The following is a 21,787-nucleotide window of genomic DNA, read 5'->3' as shown; positions in this document are numbered from 1 at the left end:
GAATAAAAATTAAATAAGAAATAAAAAAGAAATTAAACAAATATTAATTAAAAAATGCACATAACATAACTAAAAATTAAACAAAAAGTTGAAATGAAAACTTAAAATATAAAAACAAAAACCATTTCAAAATATTAATAGAAACTACAATAATACTAAAACAACATGGCTACATAAACACATTTTAATGTGGAATAATTCAAAATAACAGTTTTAATTTTTAATTATAAACTCATTGACACAATTTTATTTTACTGTAAACACTCTGATGCACAAACCCACCTTGTTATTCTGTAGGTCTTTATTCGCTCCATTCTTCAGAAGAACGATAGCAGCATCCACATTATTAACTGCAGCCGCCCAGTGAAGAGCCGATTTACCTACACACACATAAAAACAGAGCGAGTTAGCGTGGACAGCCATGCATCTTCAAAATAACTACCAATGAAAGGTGTTTTGATAGATTTGGTTGCGCATACAATGTTTGTTTGTATTCATACCAGAATCATCAATAGCATTGGGATCTGCATGGCAGTTAATGAGATCTTCCACCATTCCCTCGACAGCCAATCGGGTGGCCAGGATCAGCGGCGTCGTTCCATCATGCATGCGGGCGTCCAGATCCGTCGCTCGGTTCCGAATGAGAATCTGTTTCCAAACACAAAGCAAAGTTTCAAAATTATGCAACAACCAAGGGCAGCTAAAAAACATAAAATTACATGGTAGAAATACAAAATGTACACAAAATTAATTATATTATACATTAAATATAAATTTTACATATTAAATATACATTTATACATTAAATATATTATTAAATTGCAATATAAAAGTCACACAGATTTAAAGGGAGAACTTAATTGTTTTAATGTATTATGTGCAGTGTTATTTTAGCATTATTTAAAGCAGTTATATTTACAATTTGCTTTTTATTTTAATTTTATTTAACATTTTTAGTACTTCTGTTACATGCTTTTGTCATTTTTATAATTTTTTAATATTTCTCTTTTATTTATATTATACATTAAATATACATTATATATTTTAATATGAATACATTAAATATACATTTAATATATTAAACGTATTAGCTTTTGTTAGAAATATTTCTATTTAGTCTTGTTAGCTCATATTCCTTTATTATTATTATTATTATTAAAGTTTTAAATTGAGTCACTTTAGTGTGCCAAGGGAACATTTTTCATTTCCGTGTACGTTTAAATTTCCGAACATGTTATATTTGATTTTATTTCAACTTTATTTCATTTACCAAAATTATTTTTAATATAGTTAACAATAACATAAGATTAAATATTATTTTATAATATTAAAATTGAAATAAAAAAACAAAACATTTTAATAATAAAACAAACACATTGTTATTAATAACATATACTACTACCATCATTACTAATAATAATATTAATAACATCTTTTATCATGTAGCTGTTGTTGCTTTCACACAAATTAATTTAGTTCAGACCCTCCTGAATCATGATAAGCTGAATATAATCGGTATTTTTCTCATTTACCTGGAAGACTCCCTGTGCATCAGCAGCAACAGCGGCGTGGAGAGGCGTGCGGCCCATGTTATCCTGAACGTTAGCGTCGGCGCACGACTCCAGCAGGCGTTTGGCCGCGTCTGAGCGGGCGTAGCGGGCAGCCAGGTGCAGCGCGGTCTCGCCGGTCCGGTCCGTCTGATTGTGCAGGTTGGCCCCGTTGTAGATGAAGTCGCACATGACATCAGCGGAGGGATCGTCTTCTCCCTCAACGTTTTCGTTCTCGAGACCGCCGCCGCTGCACGACGCGATCATCAGTGGAGTGAAACCATCTACGAGAGAAACCGAGGAGAGTTTTAAAGAAAACTCCAGAGCTGTCATCAGTAAGTGATGGTAAAGGTGTAAGCGCTCACCAGGCCCGCGGACGTTGACGTCCATGCAGTCGTTCTCGATCTCGCCCTGCGGTGGAGTCGGAGCCATAGAGTTCAGACGCAGGTCAGCGGCGTCCAGGTGCTGCTGCGTCCACTGCCGGTGATCCAGCTGACCGCTCATGTCCAGAATGGACTGCTCCTCAAACTACACACAAATACACACGGTTACACATCCATCTGGGGTTAAACACTGGATAGAACTTTACACAGACAGCGTACAATGTTTTAAGACTCACCTGGAATCGTTTAGCCGTGTCGTCTTCTGCCCATTCGCTCAGTTGTTCATCCATCAGAGAGCTGTCAGAGTTTTTCAGAGGCCTGATGGGATGCAAAGTTGTATGTTGTCATTAATGTGAGTCATAAAGGTGCAAAACGGTTACGTGCAAGAAAGAAAAAAACACAAACGAATAGTACCAAAACTTAAACTTAAAAAAACAAGAAACAAACTTAACTTAAACAAAACTTAAATTTATTAAATGAATTAAAATTAAAGCCAATTAAAAATAATAGTATATATTGTGAATAATACTAAAATGACACGGCACATAAGTTTAGCTGCAAAATATAACTTTTTACAAAAATATCACATGGTCCCTTTAACTGTTATATATTTTTATACATTAAATATACATTATTAAACTGCATTATAAAGTCACTCACACTTATATGAAAGACATGCATTAGTGAATAAATTCATTACATTCAGCCAGTCAAGTCAACTTTATTTGTATAGTGCTTTATACAATACTGGCTGTGTCAAAGCAGCTTTACAATGTCAAACAGGAAAATAGTTTGTCGATGCAAAAAGACAATAACAGAGTCATATTTCAGCTAAAGTCAGTTACATGATATTATATTACATTATATTATAACTTATATAACTTGCACTATATTATAATATGTTATAATTTTTTAATGAATTATGCACAGCATTATTTTAGTATTATTAATATACTTTTTATAGTATTTATTGATATTTTGAATAGAATATTTTCAATTTTCATTTAAACTTTAGTTTTAGTCATTTTGTTATGTTCTTTAGTCATTTTATTATTAATATTTCATTTAGCTTTATTTATTTATTTATTTTAGTTTTAGTAATTTTAGTACCTCAACTTAAACTTATTTCAGTTAGCTGCTAAGGCAACATTTTGAATTTATGTTTTGTTTACGTTTTTCATCTAATATTTGTCTCTTTAACCAGTGTCACACACTCACTTGAGTCCAACAGAATCCTCTCCGACTGGTTCTCTTCGTTTCTTTTTGGGTTCTGTTACTTTAAATCCCTCTGGGAACCAAAGCTGCCCATGTTCCCTCTTCCTCTTCCTGGAGACCACGACGCCCACAGTGGCCAGCGCCAGAACCGCTAGCGCCAGCAGCACCAGGAACACAGGGTACATCTCTCCTGTCTTTGAAGGGGCGTCCTCACCTGCGCACAGATACAGTTATTAATGTAGGGCTGTGTAGAGTATGTTTCAGTGTGATAGTTAAATAAATCTAAAATTGTTCAATCATTTTCGGTAAATAAAATGAAGCAGAAATACAACACAATATCAAAAATTAGAAATGTTGCTTGGACACTAACCGAAATAAATGAGTTTAAATACTAAAATGGCTAAACCTAAAACTGAAATAATAATTTAAAGCTATATAGAAATATATATATAAAAAAAAGAATAAAAAGACAATGAAAAAAACTAAAAATTAAAATGAATCTGAAAGCTAAAATAAAATATGAATATTTGATGAAAAACTAAAATAAAAAAATAATTGAAATGTTGCTTGAAAACTAATTGAAATAAAATGAGTTTAAGTACTAAAATCACCAAAACTGAAATAAAAACAATTTAAATCTCTCTCTCTCTCTCTCTCTCTCTCTATGTATTAAAATGACTAAAACGGAAATAAAACTAAACTTAAATAGAAATATAAAACTAAAAAGACAAAACGTACATTAAAATGACAAAATAAAATTGAAACTGAAAATTAAAGGTGAAATAAAATAAAATATAAATATTACATGAAAATGTGAATGAAAATTGGAAATGTTGAAATAAGTGAGTTGTACAAAAGTACTAAAATGACAAACAAAACTGAAATAAAAATAAATTATTCCCAATTATGAATGTTTAAAAAAAGAATAAAAATCACAAGTGCATAACAAAATTACTAACTTTTTCAAAATATTAATAAATACTGTAAAAGAACATAAATAATAATAAAGCACAGATTTTGGCATAAATGTGGCACTCACTTGTGACGGCCTCGATGATGTAAGGAACATTGAGATTCCCGCTAGAGGCCAGCGCTCCGAGGAAAGCCGCCACATCTGTCGCGCTCTGGAAACACTCGTCAGACTGCTGATAACACTGACGGTTGTCAATCTCTAGATAGACGATGGACCTGCAACACAAACATGGAAACGTCATCATCACAAATCTAAAGCACTATTATACTGTATCATTAGTTGCATTCATTTGTTCAGATTTAACAGTGATTTGATTTCACTCACCCTTTGATCTCCATTTGATCCAGTTCCCGTCGTAGGCGGGGCTTCATGAACACCGTCAGGCTCCTCCTGGCGCGCTGCAGCAGCTGAGCCGGGTCCGTCCAATCAGAGCGCTTGTGTTTGCTCAGCTCGTGCTCGTTGCCGTAGTACGGGAAAATGAGCGGGTCTCCGTTAGCGTCGCGGCGGAACACCACGTTGGTATGCAGCAGTCCGCTCAGCTCGCGGAGGAAAGACGAGGAGCGGTTGTGAAGTTCATCCGGTGGGATGTGGACCACTAGAACCAGACTTCCCACAGCCAGTTTCTGAGGAACGTCATCGGCGCAGTCCAGACCGTCCCATTCACACTCGGCGTTATTACAGCCCTGATCGCAGTGACCATCCGCATAGTGATCTCTACAGTACTGATCATACAGCGGACTGAAGAGAGAGAGAGAGAGAGAGATTGAGGAGGAAGTTGAAGGAGAGGTTAAAAAACTAAATTAATGGCAAATTTTACACTGGTTTCTCTATATGCATGTGTGAAATGTTGCTATTTTTTAATATTATTATTATCATCATCATCATCATAATATTTATTTGGATTTTTCCATTAAGGTGCATTTTAAAATTAGTCCTTCATGATAAATAAATGTAAATAAATAAATAAAACCTATTAAATAAACATTAAATAAATATTAGTTAATAATATAATATTAGTATTATAAATAATACTAAAATAAAACTTATGACAGCCTTGATGTTGTAAGGAACATTTTATTATTATTATTTTTCATATTTTTCTATTAGAATATATTTTTCACAGTTTAAAATTGGCCCTTAATGATAAAGCAATAGAAAAATTAATAAAACATTTTAAAAAATGTATAAATAAATAAAACAGCAAAAATAAAACAAAATGAGTAATAATAAAATTAAAGTTTAAATTTTATATTATATATAAATGAACTGTAAATACAAAGTAAAGCAGTAATACAAATAAAGAATATAAATAAAAATATATAGTTAAATAATTAAATTAAAAGAAAAATAAATACATTTCACTTACTTGCACTGCCCCTCCAGTCTTTGGCAGTCGAAGCCATCATACAGGCAGCCAGCATTGGCGCACTGCTCGTCGCATTTCCCGTCGTTGAAGTACCTCCAGCACTGCAGGGCGGCGCTACAGTTCTGCCACGGGTCGTCGAAATTCAGAGAGCAGTCGCCGCCGTCCCATCCGCACTCGTGATTGTTACACTGGGTATCACAGATGGCATTTCCGCCCCTGCCTTCGCACTGAGCGATTTCACATCGGATCTCCACCTCCGGTGGCGGGGCGATGTCTCGGCCCTGCCCTCCTTTGAAGGAGTAGTCAAGGATGTGGCAGAGGAGTCCGTTGAAGTTGGTGGGGCAGGAGCAGCGGAAGAACGGGGCGTCGTTGATGGGTTGGCAGGTGCCGCCGTTGTAGCAGGGGTTATTGAGGCAGGGCGAGTCCATGCGTGTTTGGCACTCGTGTCCGCTGAAGCCCGGCAGGCAGAGACAGCGGGGACTCAGGTGTCCCGAGACGCAGGTAGCACCGTTACGACAGTGCAGAGAGCCGCAGGACTGGGCGTCATATTCGCAGGAGGAGCCAGAGTAACCCTGAGAGAGACCCAAAGGTTAGAAAGTGCACTTAAAGGTGTTTCTAAACTGATCCATCAGTGCTCAAGCACTAATGGTGTGAATCACAGATGTGTGTTTTTACTCACCGGCTGACACTTGCAGATGTATCCGTGTTTGGTGTTACTCGCTACAGCACACGTTCCTCCATTTTTGCATGGTGTGTCCTTGCAACCATTGAACACAGTTTCACAACGCTTACCTGTGAATAAAAAAAAATAAAAAAATTTAAACTAAAAAAATTTTCACTAAAATCTCTGGGTCATATTTCACCCCTCAGAATGCAATAAATAATTTTTTTTTAAATATAATAAATAAGTACAATTCTAAGTACACTTTATCATAGTTTTTGTTTTACTGAATGAAATAAAATAAAATAAGTTTAAATTGTAAAGTATATCTGTAAAGTATAATTCTACGTATACTTAGAATAACTCTATCAATAAAATTAATAAATAAAAATGTTTACATTTTAAATTATACCTGTGAAGTATAAAATGAAGTATAGTTATAATGTAAGGTATAATACTATAATAATAATAATAATAGTATAATAATAATAAAGTAATATAATATAATAATAATAATAATAATAATAATAATAAGTACGAGGACAATAAATCAGTTAATCAATCAATCAATAATTCAATAAATAAAGTCTGGACAGGATTATTTTCTTTTTATTACTGTTTTACACTAATGAGATTTTTTCAGCATTAAAGTAATAAGAATTTGAGAGAGAAATAAGCTTAATTGCCATTAAACTAAAATCCTTAAAATTTTCATTTTCATGTAAAAGATTTATTTTGTTTTATTTTTTTATTCATTTATTTATTTATATTTTTTAAGGCTAAATATAGCCTAATTTCTTCTTTTTGCTTGTGATTCACTAACAGTAAATGATCTAGTGTTCGCTGTATTTATATTAGTCATATTCACTGATATATGTTTATTTTCACTGCAACTGGAGTGTGTCAAATGCGTGTGTTGGTACCAGTGTATCCTGTACGGCACTCGCAGCGGAAGTCGTTGATGAGCTGTACGCAGTTGTAGGATCCGTTGGGGTCACAGGGGTCAGACAGGCACTCGTTGACGTCGCCCTCGCAGCGCTCGCCCACAAAACCAGCCGGACACACGCAGCCGTAACCTCCCACACGGTCCTCGCAGCGGCCGCCGTTAAAACAGCGCGGCTCGCCGGTTAACGGATCCACGACCGGGGAACAGTCATCGACATCAATCTCACAGTGAACGCCTGCAAACACGCCAGGAGAAAACAATCAAAATGATTCACCAGCTCAAGAATGAAGTGATGAATCCAGTGTTTGTGAGCGTGTGAATGAGTCCATACCTTGTGTTCCCCGTGGACAGGAGCATTTGTACGCGTTGATGAGGTCGATGCAGGTTCCTCCGTTCTGACAGGGTTGAGACAGACACTCATTTATCTCCTTGCTGCAGTTGACTCCGTGATATCCAGGAACGCACTGAAGGAGAGAAACAGACGTTAGACTCGTATAATGATGATGTACAGTGCTGGGTAGTAACTGATTACATGTAATCTGGATTATGTAATCAGATTCCAAAAATGAAGTACTTGTATTATAATTAAAATGTAATGCAATACAATCTCATTTTATCATATTATCAATGTGATAAATGAGTTGGGTCACAAGTAATCTAAAAGTAATCCGATTATATTACCTAAAATGTGTAATGTAATGGATTACATTACATACAATTTTTGTCATGTAATTTGGAATCAGTAACGGACTACAATTTGTAAGTAATCTGGTCAGCACTGATGATGTACAGGTGTGTGTGTGTGTGTGTGTGTTTTTATACCTCACAGCTGTATCCTCCCAGGTAATCGGTGCAGGTGGCTCCGTTCTGGCAGGGGTTCGGCATGCACTCGTCCACCTGCTCCTGACAGTAGCTGCCTGTATATCCGGCCTGACATCTGCACAGGTGTGTGTTACCCACGTCAACACACTGACCCGCGTTACGACACAGAACAGTCACAGACACTCCTGAATAAAAGGAGACACAGCATGTCAAAGTGGTAAACATTTTTAAAAAGCAGAACATTTTTCGCTTGTTTGCATGCTAGGAGAAAATACACAGTCTAACCAGGGTCGAAATTACAAATATCGCCATAAGTGTTAAATATTTTTCAATTTTTGGTCAAAAAATTACTTTTTATATGTTATCTAATATGTAATATAATTTAAAACCGAGATTCCCAAACTTTTTTGTCAGTTGAATTCTTTTCACCTAAAATATATACTTAATGTAACCCTGAAATTTTAAGTTAACATTAATTTAACAACACATTTGCATGTTTGTGGTTCTCGAATGTCAGTCAATGGTCACACTTTTTAAAATGTATATTTATTTTATGTAAATGCATTATTTATTTTAGGTTTTTTTATACTTATTTTTTGTTATTTTCATTTATTTATTAATTTGTCAGAAATTACAAATATTGACGAAAGTAATAAAAAATGTAATAATTTTGATTTAAAAATCTCAACTTGTTAAATAAAATATATTACTTTTTTATCTGTTATCTAACATTTAATATATTTTAAAACAGGCATTCTCAAACTTTCTCACTGATATTTTACATTAATATTTCAATAATTGAATAACAATAATTTAATAACAGTCAATTAATGGTCACATGACATGCTGGTAAAAAATATTGAATTTAATTTTTTTATTCATAATTTACATTTATTTATTCATTTATGAATGCTGATTTTTTAAAATTATTTAATCATTTTAATTTGACATTTTTATGATTCAATTCATTATTAGCTTTTCATCAACCCCTGCAGTTAATTAAGTTACAACATCAGTAGAAAAATAGTAATCTTATTATTAGTGATCGTTACCTTGCTGCCTGGCGGCGACCTCACAGCTGACACTGGGGACGTCACAGTAGATGCCGGTCCAGCCGCTGGCACACTGGCAGGTGAAGGACGCCCCCTGCTGCCAACATGAGCCACCGTTCTTACAGGGGGCCGAGTCACACCAGCGCACCAGACTCTGAAACACACAAGCGTCAGGAAATAAAACATGTACCAAATATATCTATATCATGAAAATATACTACTAAAAAATAAAGAAATAAAAAAAAAAAATCACTAAATATAATATTTATATAATATTTAAAAAATATACATTCTTTTGTATATAAATAAATAAAATAAAAGATAAAAATAATTATATAACTATATACACTACTTATATAAATGTATATATATTCCTGTACATTAATTTACAGATTTCTGTTGTTTAGAGAGGAAAAACAGCGTGTGTTTGTGTACCTGGCAGTTGAGTCCGGTGTATCCGTGTGGGCAGGTGCATTTGTAGGTGCCGTATCCGTCCTGACATGTGCCTCCGTTTTGGCACGGCCGCGAGTCGCACTCGTTAACGTCATGCTGGCAGTAATTCCCGGTGAATCCCGGCAAACACACGCATGAGAACGAGTTTATGCTGTCCACACATGTTCCTCCATTAAAACACGAGCTGGTGAGGAGAAACAACACAGATTGAGATTGCCAGTATGCAAATGAAAAAGAATTCAATGCATTTTCATTTTAAAATACGTTTTAAATTTAAAATGCAAAAAAAAATAACATGAATTTAAAATGCATTTGAAAAAGTGTCGTGCAAGTACCTCTCAGTGCAGTCGGGTGTGTTGATCTCACAGTTGATGCCGCTGAATCCTACAGGGCAGCTGCAGGTGTAGCTGTTGACGCAGTCGGTGCAGTTCCCTCTGTTTCGGCAGGGGGCGCTCACACACTCGTCTATGTCCTCTGCACAGCGCTCACCACGGAAACCAGCCAAACACACACACACAAAGCCGTTCACACGGTCCTGACACACACCGCCGTTACTGCACGGATCTGAGAGAGAGAATAATTTCAATTACTGCCATATTCAGTCTTTTTATTCAGTATTTTAATAATCTCTTGTTTATTAAGGAATGTTACCACATAATCTATTCTATTTGTTGATTTGCATGAAATATTTTATTTTTAAAATAAAATGACATTTAATTTATTTTATTTTTTAATTAATTGTTAATTTAATTCACATTCATTTATTTTTATTTTATCATTTGCACTTTTTTTATTTTACTTTATTGTACCATTTGAATTACTAAAATGGTGCAAATAAAGCACATTAAATATTTCACTTTTAAAATAAAACTGCATTTTATTTAATTTTCTGTTTTCATTTTTGTTTTAATTTTTTTAATTTAATATAACATTTTTTATTCATTTAATTTCATTTACTGTTTTTACATTAATTTTATTTTACAATTTGTGCTTGTTATTTTACTTTATTGTACATTTGTATGACTAAAGCAGTGCAAATAAAGCACATTACATTTTTTTAATAACACTGCATTTTATTTAATTTTCTTTTTTTATTTTTTTTTTATTTCTAATTCATTTCATTTTTAATGTTTTACATTAATTAATTTTTATTTTAGCATTCGCACCTGTTATATTGCTTTATTTTACATTTGTATTATTAAAACAGTATAAAAGACATTCAATATTTTATTTCTAAAATAAAACTACTTCATTTCAATTTTCTGTTAATTTTTTTTCACATTTTTTAATTGACTTTTTTACGTTTATTTTTATCATTTGCACTTCTGCTATCAATTGTAAAATTTTATTTTACAGAATTTTATTTAACTTTGTTTTTTATTACTTTTTATTTTTTACATTATTTTATTTTATTATTTGCTTGTTATTTTGCTTTATTTGCATTGCTTTAGTAATACAAATGTATAAAGCATATTAAAATGAGGAAAACAAATTCAATTAAAAGAGAGCATAAAACATCACAGAGTGATTTAAAAACCACATATAATAGTTTATTCTTTTATTTTATTCTTGTATAATAGTCCTTTAAAACAATGTCTGTTTTAAAACCTTGCGAGCTGCCTATGTAGACAGCATTACAGGGCATCAAAAGCACCATCTAATGTTCTATGATGCCCAGAAATGCTGTCTAGGTTTGTGCGTGTCTTACTTGGCGCGCAGTCGTCAATATCGTTCTGGCACAGATCTCCACTGAATCCGGGGATGCAGCGGCACTTATATCCTCCACGCAGGTTCTCACACACTCCTCCATTAGTGCAAGGATTCCTCACACACTCGTTAATGTCCACCTCACACGTCTGACCTGTAGTGAGACGACAGCGGTTATGAAGAAGATCATGACATGTAGAGAATGTGAAAGACACATGAACTCACACACACACTCTTACCTTGCCATCCAGCAGGACAAGTGCAAGAGAAGCTCTGAAAATCCTCCGATTCGCGACAAACGCCTCCGTTCTTACATGGACGCTGAGTGCAGGGAGCCAAAACGCTCTCACACACCTCGCCTGAAATGCACACATTGAGAAAGCATCAAAACTGATGCAAAAGTTACATACAGGCTAGGGTTATTGTCGTCAACTAAACTTAAATCCACCCGTGTATGTGCGCTCTTGGCGCACTGATCACTAAAACATCATATTTCTGCTTGAACACAGTTCTGTATATTCATGTAGTTGTCAAAATTAATGTACAGCGAGTGTTTTATAACAGATGCTCGCTGAAGAAGTGTGTTTTGGAGAAGTTTGTGAGGATCAGTGGTGTTTATGTGCATATGGGCATCAGACGCTCCAAACACAGATAGACCTTGTTCTGACAGAGGAACTGTTCACTGATGATGTCGAGCCGCCTTCAGATCGCTGAGTTTTCTCACATTCAGAATGTTTAGCAATTCTGAATGGATCCGTACAGTAGTTTATATGCAGTCCTTTGATGTCTTGTTTGATATGGCAGGTTGACTTGTGCTTATTTGTTAAAGTTACTCTAAAATTGAGCTTCACATACTTTTAAGTTGTAAAAAATATCTGCAGTGAGGTTGAGAACCACTGGTATACATGATACAAACATTACACTGATACAGGCAGGAAAACACTGCAAAAGCATACTGTACACCCCCTGAATGTTTGTTTATTAAAGGGGTCATATGATGCTTTTTTCCACATAGTGAGGTAGATATGTGGGGGCGTGTTAGAACGAGCCATTTTAGGGGGGCGTGGCAGAGTCTTAACTTTGATAAAGAATATCTCTTTGGTTTTGAGACTTTAGTCTTTGCAACTTCAGGGATCTTATCTATGCACAATCAGCTTGTAACACTCCAAAGAGAAAGGAAAACTTGAAATCGCATCATATGACCCCTTTAAATATTTTGACTAATTTGAGTATGTTTTCTGCTACCAATATAAGTGTAATACACATTTGAGCATGTTTAAATCCACCCAGAATTCTGCAGGTTTTTCCTCAAAATCAGTGCAGAAAACCCTGTTGATTCGGCGCAGAAGTTTCTTTCTTTGTTATTTCAGTCTCGCTCTTCTACTGCCTCATTTTTCCAGCTCAGTTCCTGCAGGCACTTCCTTATCTGTTTCTACGGTAACCAGCCGAAGAAGGAAGTCACTTGGCGTTTCCTTCTATTGTCAATTCTTTGCCTCAACAGCAAACAGGAAGGGGCCAAACAGGAAATGGACCTATTTGAGTAGCCACCCTCGACACAGTTATTTCTCGTCCCCTGACATTTTTTCACACACCTCTGCAAAGCTTGCCGTTTCAAAACAAGAACCAGCTGTACAATGGCTGTTATGTGTGTGTGTGTGTGTTCATGTTTGTACCGGTGTAAGGCAGCATGCAGTTGCACTTGAATCCGGCCACATCGTCGATGCAGGTGCCCTGGTTTAGGCAGGGGTTGGACGCACACTCGTTAATATTTGTCTGGCAGTTGGGACCTAAACGCAAGAAAACACAGAGTCAAATCATTAGCTACACTAAATGCAAAAATAAACAAACAAAAGGGGAAATACATGCTTTTGGGTGTGTAGCATTACAGTACGACAGCATTGTGGCACACTATGTTTACTCTGTTATAAAATTGAGTAACAGTAATTGTAAGCGAATTATATTGTGCAAAGTTTATGTTCACACATAAAAAAAACATCTCTTTTGGCTTTGCAGTCAATGCTATTTTTAGTAGAAAAAGTGTAGAAAATTGAAGAAGGTTTAAAGTTAACTGTCACTAATTCTTTTGTAGTCTTACACTAAGATTTATTTTATTTGAATAAATCTATTGAACATTTTTATTTTATTTTATTATTTTTAGCTTTAAAAGCATGCATGCATACGTCAAAGTCCACCGGAAATATTATTAATATTAAAATAAAATATATTATTTTATTTCAAATTATTATTTTGACATTATTAGATTGCATTTTATTATTATACTTTAATTTTACAGCAAAATTTAAGCATACTAACTACATTTTTAAAAATGTGCATAAAATTGTGCACACACTCTGTTGCCATTTGCATGTAAGTGTTATGCGTTTCATATGAATAATTTCATTATTACTTCACTTTTAGGTTCAAAATCTAAAAACAGCTATGTCGACTTTGCATTTAATGCGATTTTTAGTATAAAAAGTTCATAAAATTTAAGATGGTTGAATGTGAACCATCCCAAACTCCTCCCATATGTACTGCAAAGGATTTTGTGCAGCATCAGCCCAAAAAGCATGCATACTTTGAAAATCCACCGTAAATAATATGCAAACGCATTAGACCTAATCTTCCATACTACTTAGGAAGTATAGTATGTGAACTGGGACACAGCATCTTACCACTGAAGCCGGCTCTGCAGGTGCACACGTAGCCGCTGGTCATGTCCTTACAGGTGCCTCCGTTCACGCACGGGTTGGACAAACACTCGTTGATGTTGATGTCGCAGTTGCGTCCCGTCCAGCCGGCCTCGCACATGCATCTGTAGCTGTTGATCTGGTCCAGGCAGTTGCCATGGATACAAGGGTTGCTGGAGCACTCGTCGTGTTTGGAGAGGCAGGTGGCGTCACGGAAACCCTCCGGACAGAGGCAGGTGAAGCTGTTGACGCCGTCGATGCAGGTGCCGCCGTTGTGACACGGGTTTAATGCGCAGTCGTCAATGTTGATGTTACACATTGAGCCTGTGAGGAATAACAATACATATAAAAATGTGAGGAAAAGACGAGAGAAATGCAATTCGCTGTTACCTTCTGAAATGTGACATATGTGAGTGCAACTGAATAATCAGTGGGAAATAATATAGGATGGACGTGATTTGATTATGAAAGCCTTAGTTACGCGAGTATGATTTTTTTTTTTTAATTGTTTTTGAAATAAGTCCTTTATGCTCACCAAGGCTGCATTTATTTGATCATAAATACAGTAAAAACAGTAATATTGTGAAACATTATTAGAATTTAAAAAGAACTGTTTACTATACGAATATATTTTAAAATATAATTTATTTCTGTGATCAAAGCTGTATTTTCAGCATCATTACTCCAGTCTTCACTGTCACATGATCCTTCAGAAATCATTCTAATATGCTGATTTGCTGCTCAAGAAACATTTATGATTATCAATGTGGAAATCAGTTGTGCTGTTTCAAATTTTTGCCGAAATCATGACACATTTTTAAAAAGATTGTTTTGATTAATAGATGTTTAAAGGAACGGCATTTATTTAAAATAACAATAAAGTGATAACAATAATAATAACTACTAAAATAATAAAAGTACTCTATTAATATTCATTTATTTAATATATATATATATATATATATATATAAATATTTAAAGATAATATATGCACCTTTTTAAATAAATGTAAAGTTTTTTTTAATTATTTTATTTTAATATACACACACACACACACACACACAAATGAGTAAGATTGATGAAATAATTGAGGAAATATGACCAATTCTGACCTCATTTAAGACAGTAAAGGAGGTTCAAATTGATGTTAGGTTGTTTCTAAGGTCAATATCACATTATCATCATAATAATAAACAACTGAAAGGCCATATATTTGATTTATATCACATTCACATATGTTGAGAAAAGCCTGTCAATCATTTTCCTCACTGACCATCTGCATTTATCATATATGATGCTCTCCAAAGTCTACAGTGATCTAAGCAGAAGTTTGAGACGTATAACTATTTATAAGTTAAATTGCATAGTAAAGGAATGTTCCTTGGGACTCAGATTTGTGTTGACCTCTTGTTCTTTGTCTGCCTTTGTGTGTGTGTGTTTGTGTGTGTGGGCCCCAACCCAAATCTCCAGCCCTGCTCCAAATGCACAAAGGATTTCCTCCACCCTCTTGTGCTCTTTCATTCGTCCTTTCTCTCTGTCTTTCAGACCCGCTCACACACCCCTCACACACTCGCTGGGGGGAGGGCAGGTCCTACAGAGGGCTGTTTGCAGATACAAAAGGACAGACCCTATTTCACAGACGGCCGACCAACAATTACCCCCTCCACACACACACACACCCCTCCTCTGTAGAGTAATGGGTAACTGTTTGATTCTCTTACAACAGTGGGACTTTATTGCAATTTCTCTCTCACACCCGCTAAACAAGAGTATAATACTTACTACAATACATATAATGCTGCTCAAAAAGTGTTCAGGTCATACTTAAAAAAACCTGTTCACTTGCAGCACCCATAGACTGCTTACTATTAACCTTGGTTTACATTTTAGGGACTATTTTTTTTAAATAATTTTATAATATAGCAAACAAGGCATTTGAGGCTGTGCTAAATAATCTATATGCAGCAAAAAACATGCTGGAAAACATACATACAAAGAAATAAAAATGATGTTTAAAAAGTGAACTTTCCACCTCTTATGTGCACAAAGGATTGTGGGCAATATGAGCCCTTAGCCACTTAAAGATTTAAGTATGACAATATCGGGACATACTAGGCTAAGAAATTATGTTTTTTTTTCTCTGCATGCAAATATTAGCATCTAGCCAATTTAATTAGCTCAAAATTCTTTATTACTTAACTCTTTTAGATTCATGCATATAAAAAAGCTGTTTCAGCTTTGCATTCAGTGGTATTTTATTAGAAAAAGTTGTAAAATTGAGGTTGAGAAAAGCTCAAAAAACTGTCCTCGCCTTCTTATATAGCGCAAAGGATTATGGGCAATATAAAAGCTGTATATAGCAAAACTTACAAATAATAAGGCACTTAAATGACAAAAATACTATATATACACAAAAAAAAAAACAGCAAGAAAAAGTGTTTTATGTTGCATATGCTTACCGTTTGCACTCAAACATTAGCATATAGCTAAATTAGTTCAAATTCTTTATTAACTTTTATGTTCATGCATATAAAGACTGCTGTTTTGGCTTTGCATTCAGTGTTATTTTAGTAGAAAAAGTCATAAAACTGAGGTTGAAAACTGTCCTCCACTTATGTGGCATAAAGGATTGTGGGCAATATCATTGCTTAATAAAATAAAGTTGCAATATTGGGACAAACAACAGCATGAGCTAAATTAATTAGCTTAATTAATTTTTTTAATTTGTGTGTTAATGCATATAAAAACTACTGTTTCTGCTTTGCATTCTAATTTGAAAACAAGATTGTGGGCAATATCAGCCCTTAATAAAATAAAGTTTTGTTTTAAATTGTGTCCTTAAAGGCACTTGATGCCATGCTAAATTGTGAAAGTCCTCCTGCTGCTGTCCTATATTCACAGTATAGCAGGGCCTATTGTATCTTTTCCTTAAATGCAGCATACAAAGGGTCAGTCTTGTGATCGGTCGGGCCGTGGCATTAAGGTAAAGCACACCTGTGTGAGTGTGTGTCCCAGTTGGGAAAGGCAGTCTCTGTCCCGAGTCATATCTGATATCTGATACACAAGCTCTGCACTTCGCTAGCCACCTGTTCACCCCTTCGCTGGCCACCTGTTCACCTGTTCTCTCACACACACACAGATGCTGCTCTGACTCACCTGTGTATCCGGGTTCACACACACACTCGTAGCCGTTGATCTTGTCGATGCACTTTCCGTAGTCACACGGTTTACTCTTGCAGTCGTCAATGTTAATCTCGCAGTTCATTCCTGCGGACGCAATCACGACATGATTATGTCATCATAAATCCACCGTTATATTTCACACAAGTGTTTTTATGTGCGTGCATGTGTTACCTGTGGTTCCTTTAGGGCAGGTACAGGTGTATGCGTTCTCTCGGTCCTGGCAGGTGCCTCTGTTTCGGCAGGGTTGGCTCAAGCACTCGTTTATGTTGGTCTCGCACAGGCGGCCGGTGTATCCGGGGCGACAATCACAGGTAAAAGTGGCCACACCGTCCCGACACACGCCGTAATGACAAGGGCTCGACGCACACTCGTTTATGTCCAGCTCACAGTGAGCGCCAGCAAACCCTGCAGAAATACATTTGAAAAGCCACATTGCAAATTTAGAATGTTGTCAGTGACGCTCATTTCATATGCGAAGATGTTAGCCAATCATAATACAGGCAATTTACATATGGAATTATTTACAGGTTGTGTCTCATTTCGAAGGCTGCACCCTCTGGAGGCCACATACATCACTATGGCAGCCTCATTTCAAAAAAGTAACCATTACATTCCAAAGTAAGGAAGAAATTACAGTAATTTATGCTCATTGGTTTTATAGCAGTTGCTTTTCTGAAATGAGACATCTTCGATGACGTACGCGGCCAACAAATGCGACCTCCAAAGGGTGCAGCCTTCGAAATAAGACTGAGTTACAATAACAATTCTAAGGATCCGAAATAATGTGGAATATTGTGAAAATCTTTTTTGGTGATAAAAAAAAAAGAGATTAAATGAAAATAAATAAAATAAAAAATAAAATAAAATACAACAAAAAAAAGTTAAAATAAAATAAGATTAAATAAATTAAGATAAAATAACAGAAAAAAATACAAATAAGATAAAATCAATTAATAAAATGAAATTAAAACAAATAAAATAAATACAATTAAACAAAATAAAGCAAAATAAAATAAAATATTCGATTTTTAAAACTTAAATTCTAACGGAGTTTAGAAATGCTGCCTTGGCAACTAACTGATATAAAATAAGTTAAATTATGAAAATTACTATAAAAATAAATTAAGGTATTACTTAAGAATCATAATTCAATTCAATTCAATTCAAGTTTATTTGTATAGCGCTTTTCACGATACAAATCATTGCAAAGCAACTTTACAGCAAATTAAGTTTCTACAATATTTAGTAATAAAGAAATACTTAAAAACAAAATGACAAACTTAAGCTAAAATGAAAACTAAAAATGAAATCGAATTCAAAATATTAATAAATATATAATAGAAGATAAATAAGATAGAGTTACAAAAACACATTCTAAAATCTAAAGGTTCAGAAAACAAGTGGAATATTTGAACCAAACCTAATGTGAAAATGTTTTTGGTGCAAGAAAATATCACAGCTAATATTATAAATGGTCTTCAGGGGAGAAAACAAATGTAGAAGTGCAGAATATGACATGAAAATGTGTACCTGGAGTGCATTCACAGGTGTATTTGTTCGGCCCGTCTGTGCATTTAGCGCCATTTTTACACGGTGTGCTGGCGCACTCGTCCACATCCACCTGACACAGATTCCCAGAGAACCCTGCAGGGAAAAAAAGCATGCCATGTTTAATTTGACTGCTCACCCACAATGCATCTTCATTGCTAGATTTTATGTTCAGATCTCTAAAAAATGATAATGCCGTAGTCACCTTTGGGGCATTCGCAGTGGAACGAGTTGATCTTGTCAATGCATTTTCCATTGTTGAGGCAAGGCTGTGATGCGCAGTCATCGGTGTTTATTTGACAAAACACACCCTCGTAACCTACACACCAAAACAATCCATCCGTCAGACCACAGTAATGATGCGCTTCTGATGCAGGTCAGTGGTCAAAGACTCATACCTGGCATGCAGATGCAGTGGAATCCACCGATCTGGTCGAGGCAGGTGGCGTCGTTCTGGCAGGGGTTTGACTTGCACTCGTTGACATCCATTTCGCAGCGTGGGCCTTCATAACCTTGGAGACACTTGCACTGGAAGGAGCCTTTAGTGTTGAGACACCGTCCGCCATGCTCACACGGGTTTGCGCCTGAAATGCAAACAGTACTGTAATGCAAAAGTCGTTCTGCATTTTATATTCTTTCTAATCTATCATGTTCTATACTTACCAAGCGAGCACTCGTCAATGTCTTGGTTGCAAGCCGATCCCGTGTACCCAGGCGGACAGGTGCAGATGGCTTTTCCGCTCACCGGGTTCGTGTCGCAGTTTGAGCCTTTCTGACACGGATTACTGATGCAGGCATCGTCAAGGTGACACAGAAGACCTGTGGATAACAATTTTGTTATTGTTAACTGAAACTAAAACTGTTAACAATTGGTTTTGGTTACTGAAATTAAGCTGGAATAAAATGAAAATATATAAAAGATATGTTTTTCATAGACAGACATGAAATAAAATGCAATTTAAGTATAAATAATGCCCATAAAACTAACTAAACGGAACTAAACTAAAATATTCATATTTACGTATGCTAAATAACAAAAGCTATTGTTTTCGTAATTGAATTATAAACAATGTCCATAAAATAAACTAAAATGAACTTAACTAAAACAAAATAATAAAATAAAATGTAAAAAAATATATAAAAAATAAAAGCTTTTGGTTTTATAGACAGAAATGAAACAACTGAAATATAAATAATAGCTATATATAATAACTAAACTGAACTTAACTAAAACAGAATAATAAAATTTAATTTAACAAAAAAAAGGTAAAATATAAAAAATATAAAAGCTATCGTTTTCATACACAAATGAAATGAAATGCAACTGAAACATATATAATGCACATAAAATAAAATATAAAAATAACAATTGTTTACATAGAGATAAGTGAAATAAACAAAACTGAACTTAATTAAAATAAAAAAAGATAAAATCTGAGATTAAAAATTTAAACTCATAAAACTTGAAATGTAGAAATGTTGCCTCGGCAACTAAAATAAAATAAGAATAAGTTGAAATGAAAATTAAATAAAATAAGTAGAGGTATAAAAATGACTAAAACAAACTGAAATAAAAAAAAGCTAAATGACTAAAACTGAAATGAAAATTTACAAATAAAAAGTTACAAATCAAAAAACTTTAACAGTATATAAAGTAACACTGGTATATAAACAAATTAAATTAGAAAGCACACGTACCTGTGCGTCCGTGTGGACACTCGCAGAAGAAAGACGCGACTCGATCGTGGCAGGTGGCACCCTGTGAGCAGGCGGCGCTGGCGCAGTCGTCGATGTTCTCGCTGCAGTCGTTGCCCGTCCAGCCGTTCACACACACGCAGTGAAAGCCGCCGATGGTGTTGTGACACGTTCCTCCGTTCTGACAAGCGTTAGGAGAGAGCTCGCACTCGTCCACGTCCTCCGTACAGTACTGACCTGAAGGAGGAGGGGGTCAGAGGTCACATGTGAAGTGCATGCTAAATATTTATTACACTTTATTATCATTACTATTGTGGAGTACAAAAAGTAGTACCGGTCCAGTGTTTGTCGCAGTGGCAGTTGTAGGTGTTTACGCTGTCGATGCACCTGCCTCCATTCTCACAGGCATGCTGGGTGCAGTCGTCAACGTTATGCTCACACGTCTGACCTGTGAACCCTGCGAGAGACAAATGATTCACGTTCAATACACATCAAAGAGTCTGAGGCCTTACACGGAGTATGTTGATGTGCTCGAGTGAGTAACTGAGTCATCTAGGTCACTCATTGAGATGAAATATAAACTAAGACAAAAAAAAAAAAGTGCTGCATCCAGACAAACTGTTAATGAATAACCGTGCATATGCAGGGTTAGTAATATATGCTGCAACAAAAGCTGTTGTTTTTGCAGACAGAAATTAAATAAAAAACAATTTTATAAATAATATTAGTATAAATAATGCCAATAAAATTAACTAAACTGAAGTGTAATCTAAATTCAAAATTGTTAAAAGTTATTTATTTGTTCATTCATTTCTTTTTTCATTAATTCATATTCATTGATAAAAATTATTTGTAAGCTGATTTATTTATTCATTCATTCATTCATTTATAGGAAATGCGTTTATTCATTTATCAATTCATTCATTTATTAAAAAATATTTATTTATTCATTTATAAAAAATATTTATTCATTCATTCATTAGTTTATAAAAATTATTTCTTCATTCATTCATTTATAAACATTTATTTATTCATTCAAAATTTTGTATTTATTCATACATTCATTTATAAATTATTTATTTATTCATTCATAAAAATATTACTTCATTCATTCAGTCACAAAAAATATTTATTCATTCATAAAAAGTATTCATTTATAAAAAAAATTTCATTCATAATTTTATTCATTCATTCATTCATTATTCATTCATACAAATTTATAAATTTTCTTCATTTTTATAAATGAAAACATGTTATAAAATGTTTTCATTTATAATATGTATTTATTCATAAAATGATTCATTCATTTGTTAAAATTATTAATTAAAAATATTTCAATATTCATTTATTTATAAAATGCATTTATTTATGTATTCATTCATTCATAAATGTGACCCTGCAGCACAAAAGCAGTCTTAAGTCGCTGGGGTATATTTGTAGCAATAGCCAAAAATACATTGTATGGGTCAAAATTATTTTATGCCAAAAATCATTAGGATATTAAGTAAAGATCATGTTCCATGAAGATATTTTGTAAATTTCCTAC

At 34.6% G+C, this 21,787-nt stretch overlaps 1 protein-coding gene across 1 annotated transcript in view; it reads right to left on the bottom strand.

The window, feature by feature from the left end:
- Positions 1–21,787, bottom strand: part of LOC107675779 (neurogenic locus notch homolog protein 1-like) — a 35,853-nt gene that overhangs the window by 1,774 nt on the left and 12,292 nt on the right. Inside the window, exons 6-33 of the mRNA XM_016470237.1 lie at positions 20,576–20,698; positions 20,245–20,478; positions 19,210–19,365; positions 18,945–19,130; positions 18,752–18,865; positions 18,529–18,642; positions 17,170–17,403; positions 16,972–17,082; positions 13,801–14,139; positions 12,799–12,912; positions 11,365–11,484; positions 11,127–11,279; positions 9,754–9,982; positions 9,401–9,602; positions 8,966–9,119; positions 7,914–8,098; positions 7,423–7,555; positions 7,069–7,326; positions 6,164–6,276; positions 5,485–6,056; positions 4,443–4,856; positions 4,185–4,333; positions 3,149–3,359; positions 2,167–2,248; positions 1,913–2,075; positions 1,533–1,831; positions 501–648; positions 283–380 (exon numbers count right to left, since the gene is read on the bottom strand). Of these exons, the coding sequence (XP_016325723.1) occupies positions 283–380; positions 501–648; positions 1,533–1,831; positions 1,913–2,075; positions 2,167–2,248; positions 3,149–3,359; positions 4,185–4,333; positions 4,443–4,856; positions 5,485–6,056; positions 6,164–6,276; positions 7,069–7,326; positions 7,423–7,555; positions 7,914–8,098; positions 8,966–9,119; positions 9,401–9,602; positions 9,754–9,982; positions 11,127–11,279; positions 11,365–11,484; positions 12,799–12,912; positions 13,801–14,139; positions 16,972–17,082; positions 17,170–17,403; positions 18,529–18,642; positions 18,752–18,865; positions 18,945–19,130; positions 19,210–19,365; positions 20,245–20,478; positions 20,576–20,698 (5,408 nt within the window). The remainder of the gene's footprint in view (positions 1–282; positions 381–500; positions 649–1,532; positions 1,832–1,912; positions 2,076–2,166; positions 2,249–3,148; positions 3,360–4,184; positions 4,334–4,442; positions 4,857–5,484; positions 6,057–6,163; positions 6,277–7,068; positions 7,327–7,422; positions 7,556–7,913; positions 8,099–8,965; positions 9,120–9,400; positions 9,603–9,753; positions 9,983–11,126; positions 11,280–11,364; positions 11,485–12,798; positions 12,913–13,800; positions 14,140–16,971; positions 17,083–17,169; positions 17,404–18,528; positions 18,643–18,751; positions 18,866–18,944; positions 19,131–19,209; positions 19,366–20,244; positions 20,479–20,575; positions 20,699–21,787) is intronic.

Source organism: Sinocyclocheilus anshuiensis, unplaced genomic scaffold (assembly GCF_001515605.1).
Source record: "Sinocyclocheilus anshuiensis isolate Anshui unplaced genomic scaffold, SAMN03320099.WGS_v1.1 scaffold708, whole genome shotgun sequence".
Taxonomy (NCBI): Eukaryota; Metazoa; Chordata; class Actinopteri; order Cypriniformes; family Cyprinidae; genus Sinocyclocheilus; species Sinocyclocheilus anshuiensis.
This window is presented reverse-complemented; position numbering and strand designations above follow the sequence as displayed.